This window comes from Eretmochelys imbricata, chromosome 15 (genome assembly GCF_965152235.1).
Source record: "Eretmochelys imbricata isolate rEreImb1 chromosome 15, rEreImb1.hap1, whole genome shotgun sequence".
Taxonomy (NCBI): domain Eukaryota; kingdom Metazoa; phylum Chordata; order Testudines; family Cheloniidae; genus Eretmochelys; species Eretmochelys imbricata.
Window position 1 is genome coordinate 33,701,906 of NC_135586.1, and position 13,339 is coordinate 33,715,244.

The window sequence follows — 13,339 nt, forward strand, 5'->3', positions numbered from 1 at the left end:
GCACCCTAACCCAAGATCTTAGCACAATGGCTGAAACTAACCAAAAAAAATTAAACATAAAAAAGAAGCTTACAAGAAGTGGAAGGTTGGACATATGACCAGGGAAGAGTATAAAAATATTGCTCGGGCATGTAGGAATGAAATCAGGAGGGCCAAATCGCACCTGGAGCTGCAGCTAGCGAGAGATGTTAAGAGTAACAAGAAGGGTTTCTTCAGGTATGTTGGCAACAAGAAGAAAGCCAAGGAAAGTGTGGGCCCCTTAATGAATGAGAGAGGCAACCTAGTGACAGAGGATGTGGAAAAAGTTAATGTACTTAATGCTTTTTTTGCCTCTGTCTTCACTAACAAGGTCAGCTCCCAGACTGCTGTGCTGGGCATCACAACATGGGGAATAGATGGCCAGCCCTCTGTGGAGAAAGAGGTGGTTAGGGACTATTTAGAAAAGCTGGACGTGCACAAGTCCATAGGGCCGGACGAGTTGCATCCGAGAGTGCTAAAGGAACTGGCGGCTGTGATTGCAGAGCCATTGGCCATTATCTTTGAAAACTCGTGGCAAACGGGGGAAGTCCCGGATGACTGGAAAAAGGCTAATGTAGTGCCAATCTTTAAAAAAGGGAAGAGGGAGGATCCTGGGAACTACAGGCCAGTCAGCCTCACCTCAGTCCCCAGAAAAATCATGGAGCAGGTCCTCAAAGAATCAATCCTGAAGCACTTGAGAGGAAAGTGATCAGGAACAGTCAGCATGGATTCACCAAGGGAAGGTCATGCCTGACTAATCACCTTCTATGATGAGATTACTGGTTCTGTGGATGAAGGGAAAGCAGTGGATGTATTGTTTCTTGACTTTAGCAAAGCTTTTGACACGGTCTCCCACAGTATTCTTGCCAGCAAGTTAAAGAAGTATGGGCTGGATGAATGCACTATAAGGTGGGTAGAAAGTTGGCTAGATTGTCGGGCTCAACGGGTAGTGATCAATGGCTCCATGTCTAGTTGGCAGCCGGTGTCAAGTGGAGTGCCCCAGGGGTCGGTCCTGGGGCCGGTTTTGTTCAATATCTTCATAAATGATCTGGAGGATGGTGTGGATTGCACTCTCAGCAAATTTGCGGATGATACTAAACTGGGAGGAGTGGTAGATATGCTGGAGGGCAGAGATAGGATACAGAGGGACCTAGACAAATTGGAGGATTGGGCCAAAAGAAATCTGATGAGGTTCAATAAGGATAAGTGCAGGGTCCTGCACTTAGGATGGAAGAACCCAATGCACAGCTACAGACTAGGGACCGAATGGCTAGGCAGCAGTTCTGCGGAAAAGGACCTAGGGGTGACAGTGGACGAGAAGCTGGATATGAGTCAGCAGTGTGCCTTTGTTGCCAAGAAGGCCAATGGCATTTTGGGATGTATAAGTAGGGGCACAGCGAGCAGATCGAGGGACGTGATCATCCCCCTCTATTCGACATTGGTGAGGCCTCATCTGGAGTACTGTATTCAGTTTTGGGCCCCACACTACAAGAAGGATGTGGATAAATTGGAAAGAGTCCAGCGAAGGGCAACAAAAATGATTAGGGGTCTGGAACACATGTCTTATGAGGAGAGGCTGAGGGAACTGGGATTGTTTAGTCTGCAGAAGAGAAGAATGAGGGGGGATTTGATAGCTGCTTTCAACTACCTGAGAGGTGGTTCCAGAGAGGATGGTTCTAGACTATTCTCAGTGGTAGAAGAGGACAGGACAAGGAGTAATGGTCTCAAGTTGCAGTGGGGGAGGTTTAGGTTGGATATTAGGAAAAACTGTTTCACTAGGAGGGTGGTGAAACACTGGAATGCGTTGCCTAGGGAGGTGGTGGAATCTCCTTCCTTAGAAGTTTTTAAGGTCAGGCTTGACAAAGCCCTGGCTGGGATGATTTAATTGGGGATTGGTCCTGCTTTTGAGCAGGGGGTTGGACTAGATGACCTCCTGAGGTCCCTTCCAACCCTGATATTCTAGGATTCTATGATTCTATGATTTAAACATCTGTCTTTGTAGCAGATCAGGTTTCTTGTATTCAACATCTTTTCAAGAGAAAAGTTGGTGCTTTTGTTTTCAGCATCATGCCATTGCTGAAATGGCCATGTTTACATCAACGATTTTCAATTAAAATTTGTGACATTTGAAAAAAAACCCACACCCACACATACCTGTTCCTGGCAAACAGCTGGTTGTGCTCCCTGACCAAACCCCAGTCAACTGGCAGGTTCGTTCTTCTGATCCAGCAAGCCTGTATCCTTGATTGCAGCTAAATCGGATGGTTGAGTCCAACAGGTAGTTTGTCCCTTCTTTTTTCCCATTGGTGGGGTGATCCAACCAGCCACAAGAGACCACTAAGAAAAGGAGATAACAGCTATCTGGTGAAAGTCTTTTAGCTTCACTGGCACAGCTAGTCCAGTGAGTTGCATGGTGATTTAAATATAATTGAAAAAGAGTAACAGATTCTTTTAGTCTAGCAGAGCTAACAAATGGGAGCAATAAACTAGCAAGAGCAACCTTAACTCAACATGAAGCTGGTGATAGTCACACCCACAGCCCTGTTGATCTTCAGTGGATCATGGGTATTTTCTGACAACACAGTTGTGGAACATCATCATAATTCAGTATTTGTCAGCCAAATACTTCTGCTCCCGAATATTCTGGAGGCTGGTATCTATTACTTTGCATTTATTTTTTATTCTTTTCATCAAGTAGACTAGAACCCACATAATCAAAGTTTGAAAGGGTAGCTCTGGGTATCACATGACCCTTCACAATCTGTTTCTACAATTCTGTGATTTCCACAGTAGAGATCTAAAAACCTTATTTTTTTTTGCGCTGCAAATGAGCTGATTTACTATGTCACCTCTTCTTTCTTTGTCTCTCTTTAGAGCTGTAAAAACGATGTATAACAGAAAACTGTACCTCATACACACAGGATACAAGTACACATTTTAAAAATGATCAAATTCTATTACTGAACAAGAGTTTCTGGACTTCAGAAGCAGTAACAGCAGGAGTGAGAGAAACTATGGTGGTCAAAACTGTGATTATATTTGAGTTAATTTTTCTCTTCATTTGGGGACTTGAAAGCCTGTTTTTGGCAGATGTATTGTTACTCAGTGAAGACAAAAGTTTAAATTACATACATGGGTGTCTTCTTTGCTGACAATTTTTAACTTGCCTCCATTTATGCTGCCAAAATGGGACTGCAAACTAGTTGCAGTTGTCAAGAGGAAGAAAAGCAAATATGATGCCCACTAACCGGTCAGAGTGTCCTATGCCATACTGTAAGGAGCCTGAGGTAGATTTCAGGGGCACTACTTGGTCCTTTGTGAGGAAACGGTTACTTACTATAACTATGGGTCTTCATGATATGATGCAGATGTGTATTCCATGAAGGTGTGTGTGTTCTCAGTGCACCGGAGACGGAGAATTTTGCGTAACAGTACCTCTAGGAGCCAGTGCTTGTGTGTCATGCTCATAGCCCCACCCCGTCTATATGAGGCAACAATGCCTCAACCCCCCACAGTATCTTCACAATGAATGCATGGAGACTAGACCCCAGTGCAGAGAGGATGGAGGGTGGGTTGTGGAATACACATTTGCATCACATCTCGAAGAACCTCAGTTATAATAAGTAACCATTTCTTTGAGTAGTTGAAGCCATTTATTTCACTTAGGTGATTCAAAAGCAGTAGCCACAGATGGTGGGACTAAGAGCCTATCTAAACAAGGATTGCAGGATCACCTTCCCAAAGTTTGCATCAGCTCTAGATGATGCAGTAATAGCATAATGGTTCTCAAATGTATGTATCAAGGACCACATGGCAGCCTTTCAAATATCCACTATTAAGACGTCACTTAGTAACGCTATTAACGTAGCCTGTGCTCTTATGGAATGAGCTTGCACCTGCTGAGGAGGCGTAGTCAAAGCTATTTCATATGCTGTCCTGTTATAGGATGTTATCCACTTAGAGTTTGTTTGTGAAAAGACCGCTTGCACCTTTCGTACAATCTGCATATGACACAAACGGATGAGGCGAAGCATGAAATGGTTAATTCCTATGCACGTAGGCTATACATTGTCTGACATCTAATGTGTGGAGATGCTGCTCCTCCGGAGATTAATGTAGTTTCATAAAAAAACAGGTACATATACCGCCTGGTTCAAATGAAACTGAGAGACCATGTTAGACAAAAATTTTGGGTGCAGCTGTAAAGTTACTTTGCTCTTGTAGAATTGTGTATAAGGAGGCTCTGGCATCAGAGCCTGCAACTCTCAGCCTCTCCTTATGGATATTATGGCCACCAGGAATGCAGTCTTCTGACATAAAAGAGGAAAGGGACAAGATGCCAGAGACTCAAACGGAAGGTCCATCAACACCAATAGGACTGTGTTAAGGTACCACAAAGGTACTGGCTCTAGAACTGGAGGATGACAACAAAGATGCCTTTTTAAGAGTCTTGCTATCATGGCACTGGAAGAGACTGATCTTTCATGAATGGAGGGGTGGAATGCTGAGATCACCACCAGATGCACCCTCAATAAGCTAAATGCAAGGCCTGACGACTGAAGATACAGCAAATATCCAAGATGTCATGGATAAAGGCCAGTTTGGTTGAACTCCAAGGGCCAATGACCACAAAGAAAACAGCTTCCATTTCCCCAAATAGGCCATTTTGTTGAGGGCTTTCTACTATTGAGTAGAACCTATTGAACAGCCAACAAACACTGCTCTTCCTCATCATTCAACCACAAAGCAGCTATGCTGTGAGATGCAGGGAACTGAGCACGGGATGCAGTGTGCAACCATGATTCTATGTGAACAGGTCAGACTAGAGAAGAAAGGTTATGGGACGCTGAATCAATAGCGTGAGGTTGGAGAACCAACACTGCCTCGGCCACATCAGGGCAATGAGGATGAGCTTGGCACAATCCGCTTTTAGCCTGAGGATGACCTCTGGAATGATTGGGATCAGAGGAAACACATACAGCAGAGGCAAATGCCAGTTAAGATGACAGGTGTCAGTCAGGGAGCCTGGACTGGTACCCCACAAAAGCAGAACAAACATGTCTATTGTAGGAAACAGGTCGATTTTCAGGGATGCATTGGTGATAACAGACCTGGTTGGTGAGGGCTGGGCAAAGGGAATGCCTTGGTGTAGATTCTCCTGAAGTGTCCACAGCTGAAAGGAGTCCAGGGCCAATGGAGGGAGGTGGATCAATCTGTCCAAGGGATGAAGAAATGGAGGATAAACTGTCCTAAGCCACATCTGAAGAGGGCAAAGATGCAATCTTACCAATTGGATCACCTGCATGCAGGAAGACATGTAGCCCAAGAGCCTCAAGCACACCTGAACTGTTGTGGAAGGTTGAGACTGCAGACCTAGACAAAAGTGGCAAATTGCCTGAATACTGTTGGTTGGCAAAAATGCTCTCAAACTCTATTAGGACCCCAATGAACTTGATTTTCTGAGTGGGAACCAATGTTGACTTTCTGGTGTTTAGGATGAGACCCAGATGGTTGAGTAAGTGCAGTGTAAGGTGTGTGTGAGAAAGAACTTCTTATCTGGACCTGCCCCTCACTAGCCAGTCATCCAGATATGGGAAGATATGGATTTCCTTCTTTCTAAAGTATGCCATTGGCTTGACCATACACCTGGTAAAAACCCGGGAGGCAGAAGAGAGGCAAAAAGGAACCACTGAAATGGCACTCTACCATGAGGAACTGGAGGAATTTTCTGTGGCTCAGCAAAATCGCCACATGAAATAAGCACCCTGAAGGTCCAGAGCAGCAAACCAGTTGTTCTGAGATAATGCAAGGATGGAAGTTGATACGGTGACCTTTGGAACCTCATGTATCTATATGTTGAGGCTGCAAAGGTCGAGAATAGGTCTTACCCCTCCTTTGGATTTGGGAATCAGAAAGCTCCAGAAATAGAAACCCTGACCCTAGTGTTCTGGAGGAACCTCCTCTACAGCTCCCAAAGCCAGTAGAGACCAGACCTGCTTGAGGAACAGTATCTCATGAGATGGGTCCCTGAAGAGGGACAGGGAGAGGCAGAGAGGAACTGGACAGAATAGCCCAATCTGACAATGCTTTGGACCCAACTGTTGGTGGTAATCGAGCCCCAAGCACTGTGGAAGCAAGCCAGCCTGTCCCCAAATGGAGGGAACAGGGTAAAGGAAGAAACAACTGAACTGCTCTAGACTAACAAATCAAAATGGGTGCTTGGACCCGAATGCCTCCTTCTCTGGATAGATGTCTCTTTCTGGGGTAGCACAGCTGTCTTAGGGGAGTGAAAGGCTGCCCAAAGGTGCATTGCTGACAGTATTGTTACTACTGCTGTTGTTGACCGCCATAGTGATGCCTTTGCACTGATGGTGTATACACCCCCAAGGAATGTAGGGTATCCCTAGAATCCTTGAAGGAGTGCAGAGTCTTATCTGTTTTGTCAGAAAAGAATACCTGGCCATCGAAGGACAAATCCTCTATAGCCAGCTGCATGACAGGAGCAATGCCCTAATTCTACAGCCAGGACACCCTTCTCATGGACACTGCCAGGGCCATCACTGTGGCTGAAGTGTCCCTGACATCCAGCGTGGACTGTAACGATGTCTTGGCCACCAAGACACTGATGAACACCTGAAATTCCTCTCTGGAGGCTTCAGGCAGCTGGTCTGCAAATTTAGATACAGCCATCCTATTCACAAAGTCATAATTGGACAACAATGACTTCTGGTTCACAATCCACATTTGCAGAGAAGAAGAGTTGTAAATATTTCTACCCACTAAGTGCATCCTCTTGGAATCCTTGTTCTTAGGAGTGGACTTAAACCTGGTCAGCTGAGCTCTGTCATTCACCATAATTACAACCAGAGAATTAGGGGATGGGCTGGAGTAAAAGCCCTCAAATCCCTGTACTGGGACAAAATAGCATTTCTCCAAACACTTTGCAGTAGGTGGCACTGAAAGTGGCATGGTCCAAAGAACCTTTGCAGGCTCCAGGAGAACATCGTTAATAGAAAAGGCCACTCTCCTAGGGGCAGACAGGTGCAGGATATCCAACAATTTATGGGTATTCTCCTGGAGAAGCTCTGCCTGGATGCCCAGAGAAGCAGCCATGCACTGCAAATGGTCCTAGTAGGCCTTGGAGTCCTCAGACTTTGAAGGAGAGAAAGAGCCGTGCACTGCTGAATCATCCTGGGATGATAAAGAGGCAGTTAAACTACACCAGGACTGGATTCCATTCCTATACTGGCAGACCTGAATGGGGCAACTCTGGAGGCTCTGCCAGGGGAAGGCTCAATGGTGTCTGAACCTGTGGTGGGTCATTGACATTGACATGCCCAGAGAGCTCACCTTAAAGTGAGATGAGGTGTGTGACCTCTGCAACTGATGAGTGTCCCATGGATTCCATGAAGGCCACTGGGCATAAGGATAGTGCATTGGTGGCCAGTAGGCACCAGGCTAGGGACTCCTGTCATAACCGCAAGACAAGTGCCAATCCCAGTACCCATGATGCTCCATGAATGGCCTTCAACATGGGCCAGGCAATGGAGAACAGGAGGAAGAACATCCCAAACTCAACACCAAGGAGTCTCGGGTTGAAGTGAAGCCAGCCTTGAGGGTGCAAGCAACTGGTCTGACTCATCCGTTGCCCAAAAACAAGGGACCGGCACTGACGGTGGATATGGTACTGCCAACACTAAGTACACTTCTGTTGTTTCTGGTGCCAGGAATGTTGTCATCCCAGAAGTCAGCAGTGGTACCAACATAACTGATGGTGCCGATGCAGAGGGTGGTAAGTGCTGCCATGGTAACATTGGTGGTGCAAAATGTGATGCCAAGGAGTTTCTTGGTACCAAGGAGGTCCCTTGCATCGTTCCCAGCACCAGCCTCACTTCCACAGTCTGCAGCAGGGAAATATCAGGATACAGTGCTGCCGGACCCAAAGGTTCAACAGCCTGCTCAGCCAATGGTGTTGTAAACAATATAGCCCTGGCAAAGCCCTGGATAAGGTCCAGACAGAAAGGCAGAGGAGGTCCATTGCCACGTGATACACTGCTAGAGTGGAAACAGCTGGTACCAGCATCACTGTTGTTAGTACCGGACTCAATGGACACTTTGGGGCCAGAACCAGAGTCAACGGTACAAGGTCTCTGACCTCCACACACAGTATCAGGGACAGGTTCGAAGGACTTCCTCCATCCCGTGTGCCAACATTAACACCATGCCCATCGATACTCTTTCTGGTGGAGGCAGAAGAATCTTCATGAGATTGGAGTGGTCTCAACAAGTCTTATGCAACCTTTTCCTCAGTGCACTCAATGGGGAGCAGCTCCTCTGCCTCTTTAGAGAGGCACTGGCTCCAGAATGCGAAACTGCAGCACTCTCGGAACCCTAGGGTAACCTCTGATCCAGGTGTCTCAAACACACGGCCTGTGGGCCACACGCGGCCCGCTGAGTTATTTCCTGCGGCTCGCCATAGGCGCTGACTCCACTGGCGGCCAAGCTCCCCTCACCCCCCGCCCCTCCTCCTCCCTAAGTGTGCCACATCCCTGCTCCTCTGCCTATCTCCAAGCGCTTCCTGCCGCCAAACAGCTGTTTGGTGGTGCTTGGAACTTTTCAGGAGGGAGGGGGGAGGAGCGGGGACGCGGTGCACTCAGGGGAGGATGTGGAGAAGAGCCGGAACCAGGGCGGGAATTTGGGGAAGGGATTGGAATAGGGGTGGCGGGGGGCGAAGCCTTTGGGGAAGGGGTAGGAAAAGGCAGGGCCTCATGGAAGGGGTGGAGTGGAGGCAGGGCCAGGGGCAGGGGGGCTTTAACAGAAGTAATTCTAAAAGTAAATATGTGTTTCGTCATTTGACTGAGGTGCATTACTGATTTCAGAGTAACAGACGTGTTAGTCTGTATTCGCAAAAAGAAAAGGAGTACTTGTGGCACCTTAGAGACTAACCAATTTATTTGAGCATGAGCTTTCGTGAGCTACAGCTCACTTCATCGGAAGCTCATGCTCAAATAAATTGGTTAGTCTCTAAGGTGCCACAAGTACTCCTTTTCTTTTTGTGCATTACTGAGCGTTTGATATTTTATTAAAACCCCTCTTCGCATTACAGTTTTAAAACAGTTAATACATTTACTTTTAATAGTATATTACTCTTCATTTTTTTTCATTTTTGACTATACTTTTGTATCATTGTATGAAAATGTTTCAGTGATGCGGCCCTCGGGCCAATGTACTAGTCTTCATGTGGCCCTCATAGTGATTTCTGTTTGAGATCCCTGCTCTGATCTGATGTAGGCCTCAGTATCAAAGCAGGCACTGCTTTAAGTGAAGGTCCCTAGCCACTTGAGTCCATTTTGTGAACAACTTGCAAATTGAACACCAATCTCGGACATAGGCCTTGCCCAAGCAAATGAAGGACTGTATGTGGGGATCATTGTTAGGGATTGCTTCCCCACATGATGGACAATGTTTAAACCCTGGTGAGGGTATCACCCAGGAAATACTTAACTAAATCTAACTAACACTAATACTAAGGATACTAACTAAATATACACAACAGCATAAGACAGTGGCAGTGCTGCCTCATATAGCCAGGGGAGTGGCTGCGAGCACAAGGTGTGACAGCTACCTCCTACAGGTACTGCTAGGCAAAATTCTTCAGCTCCAGCATGCTGGGCACGCACACATACCTAAGTGGAATACATGGCTGAATCTACTCTGAGAACATCATGAAGCTAATTACATGGTGCCCCTGCACTTTGTCACAGGGTCCTTGCAGAATGGCAAAGGAACTCTGTGGCCAATCCATGTAATTATTTGCCTCTCTTCCTCCAGAGGAAAGGGAAGGGTGTATTTTATTAATATTGTTGGTACAGTAATGAGTCTTACATGTTTGTCCTGAAGGTATTGAATTTTGTGGTCCTTCTAATTTCTTGAGGAGCAGACCTCCTCAGTTGTGGGCCAGCCTGCTGAGAAAACTCTCTCCTGCTTTCATGAGCCTCATCCTTGTCCAATAATTTGAGCAAGACATGGTTGCTGAGGTAGCCAGGCATCGCCCATTGGGTGTTATAAAGATTAAAAACTTGGCACTTCCACTTTCATTTCTCTTTTGTAAGGTTTAGCTTTTAGCTAGCTATTTTTTAATCTAGGCACTGATCTTGCTTAGGCATTTGAACTGCTGGAAGACTGTTTTCTGAATATGTGGTATGATGGAAAGAAGGGGCGTCAGCTATGTACTAGTGGCATTAGAAGCCATGGTATCTCACAATCTACTCTACTAGGGTTACCCAGAGTACCCAATTCAGGAAAGCACTTAAGTACACGTTTAAGTCCTTTTCAGAATTGAGGCCATAACAAGTAGAGTGGGAGAGAGGACCGAACCTTGAACTTCACATGAGGGCTCTACAAATGTAGCTGTAGTTGCTCAACACAACCATTTGGAACTGTTCTTAGAGGCAGGTTGTAAACCAATTCCAGACAATTTTGCTTACTTCTGTCATGTTTCTGGGGACCCCCAGTAGCATCTCCAGGTAAACTGTGTTAAATGTTCCTGAGGGATTCAGAGATATGATTATGGAGATTTGCACTCGGAAATCAACTACTTGCACAACCAGCACTCTCTCTGCCAGATACTGATCTAAAATCTGACTGGGAAGGGTGTAGGATCTTGGTGGACATGAGGTGTAGCTGGAGACTGTTGTAGATGGTTCTTCATCAACTTCTTGCTCACCTGGCTCAGGAAAAGGAGTTTAGAGACATAGTGTTTACTGTTGGGGTTACTTGCCTCAAGAGATGGTTTCCTCAGCACTGATCAGATAGTGTGTGTTCTCTCAAAGGAGGAGTTGACTATAAAAGCTAAGAGGGCCCAGACACTCAGGACATGATAGGGGTAACCCAAATCCCACATTGTTTGAATTTCCTGTAGTATTTCAGGGACTTCCTGTTGTATGAATAAGCTGATGTCTGACAAGGAGGCTATTGCCTATGGAGGGCTCTGTGTGCAGTCTCTGATCCTGGAACCTAGAAAGGCAATCCTACAAGAAGTGGCGACAGAAGAAAGTGCAGAAATGAGAACAGGAGCTAAAAGGGGAAGGGTGGGGAGCATATCAGTGGCTCACTGTGACCCTAAGAATCCCTCAGTACCAACTGGCAAAGGGTCCACTGTTGTGTAACAGCAACTCTTAACAGGCCTGACAAACTCACTACTCCTAGCACACATGGTATTTATCCATAAATGATCTCATGTGAAGTCTCTAATAAAAGCATGTATATGTGTATATATATATATATCTCATACTGATCCTCATAATCATCACAAGATGTACGTATGGATGATATTTAAGGAGTTGTGTATATGTTTGAAAAATATGTTTAAATGTCTGTCACCAAAGAGAAAAACAGGTTTCTTCCAAACAAGAGATAAGGTGTGTGTCCCCATCAAAATGTAATTTAACTACTGTAAACAGACACTATGGAAGTCCCATTTACAAGCAAAATCAACAGGGAGATGGGAAGTCAAGACACCACAGGCTGACCCAAAGAAGGTTGCCCTGTCTCTGGGGGAGACAATGAACTTTTGGAAATAAAAGAGGAAGGCAAAAAGACATCCTTTTATCCTCAACTTGAGGAAACAGACTGTGTGTTTATATTAACGAAAATGGGATCTCAACCAGGCTTGGTTGGAATGCTGCAAAATATATTTGGGGTGAGAGAAACTTCCTTAGACAGAAGGTTTGCCTGCTAAGTTAAGTTTTATTCCCTAGAAAGTGTTATGATTTTGTTTTACATGTAACCTGTTTCCATTATTCTTACTCACTAGCTCTTAGATCTTTATGTTTTTGATAATAAAACTTACAATTATTTTCACTATAAAGATAACTCAGTGCTGTGGTGTTATACGAGAAGCTGATCCTAATTCGAATCATCAAAGCTGGTATATATACTGTTCCTGGAGAAAGCTGACCTCGTAATTCTGTGAGTGTTCAGTCTATAAAGGGCTGAATACCACAGGGGGACATTTCAAAGTGTCTCAGAGACTGGGGTTAACCTGCAAAACAAAGTAAGGGATGGCATAGGCTAGAGGAGATTGTTTGAGTAATCAACACACAAGGAGCTAACACCCAGTTAAGCACAAGCAATTCTCCTTCTTGGTGGAGGCAAATACGTTACAGTGACTCAGTGCTGGGCACCCCAAGAACTAGCACATACATTTCATTGTTTTCTGGTATTTTTTTTCTAAGGAGGGGGTCTTTTTTCCTTCAGGGAAGACAAGTAAAGGTGGGGCTCATGATGGAGGAAGTGGTGGAAGAGTTCAGAGGCTGTAAATTAATTTACTTTGTACCTGTCCAGGTTTTCACTCATTGCACAGAGGGTCTTGGTACAACTGATAGAGATTTCCCCTGGTGAAAACATCACCATACTTAAATCCTCAAACTCATATGTAGTTGCTCATATGTAATCATGCTAGATTAATATTCTGAAACCCTGCACAGAATGCTGTGGTGTTCACTAATGGAGTGCTCTCACTCCTATGTACTGCCCTGATTAACACTGCCTCACCTGGCTGTAGACTCTCCACCAGCCACTTGTGATTCTGATGGGATACTCTGGTGGAATTTCCCACCTTGAGGCTTCTGGTTGTCAGGACATCAAACCTGCAGAAAGGGTCAGAATCACAGAGCAGGGTCATCTCCTTCACCAGGAGGTCAGCAGGGTCTTCATAAGGAGAAAACACTGGTATGAAGGCAGAGTTGTGCTTTTCCGCATAGAAGTTGTTCAGTAAGAACTGGGTGTCATAAGTAAAGAGGGAAGTTTCATATTTGACAGCCCCTGAGGAAACAGAAAGACAGATGTCTATGTATATGTTCATATACAATATAATTTGGACAGTGCATTCCCTTATCCCCAAAGGTATTATCTCAGCATCAGTTAAACACTATGCAGTTTCAAATATGCAAGGTCGAGACTGATAATGGAACTGCTGCCAGAGTTTTAAAAAGTGGTTCTTCTATCTCATTTTATGTTATGTAAATATATTAGTCCACTGATAACAGGCACCGTAGTTAAGTTTATCAAGTCTCTTTCTTTCAACACTTTCTATATGCATTATCATTAGGAAAAATTCTTCTTTGGGGCTGAAATTGTCCAGGCTTGATATCGATCCAAAAAATATATTTTGAGGGAAGTTTAAGGCAAATCTTTTCAGTAGCCAAGCTACTGGAGAGCGGCAAAAACCCTATCATCTGTACTTTAAAAAAATAGCTGAATAATTGCTTAAAACTTTTCATGTTCAGTAATTAGTTCTTGGTGGAGAGTCTGAGCCTAT

At 45.0% G+C, this 13,339-nt stretch overlaps 1 protein-coding gene across 3 annotated transcripts in view; it reads right to left on the reverse strand.

Moving 5' to 3' along the window:
* Positions 1–13,339, reverse strand: part of KREMEN1 (kringle containing transmembrane protein 1) — a 144,604-nt gene that overhangs the window by 88,926 nt on the left and 42,339 nt on the right. For all 3 annotated transcript variants that reach the window (XM_077834744.1, XM_077834745.1, XM_077834746.1), the window contains exons 13-14: positions 12,574–12,843; positions 2,173–2,355 (exon numbers count right to left, since the gene is read on the reverse strand). In XM_077834744.1, coding sequence (XP_077690870.1) covers positions 2,173–2,355; positions 12,574–12,843 — 453 coding nt within the window. The remainder of the gene's footprint in view (positions 1–2,172; positions 2,356–12,573; positions 12,844–13,339) is intronic.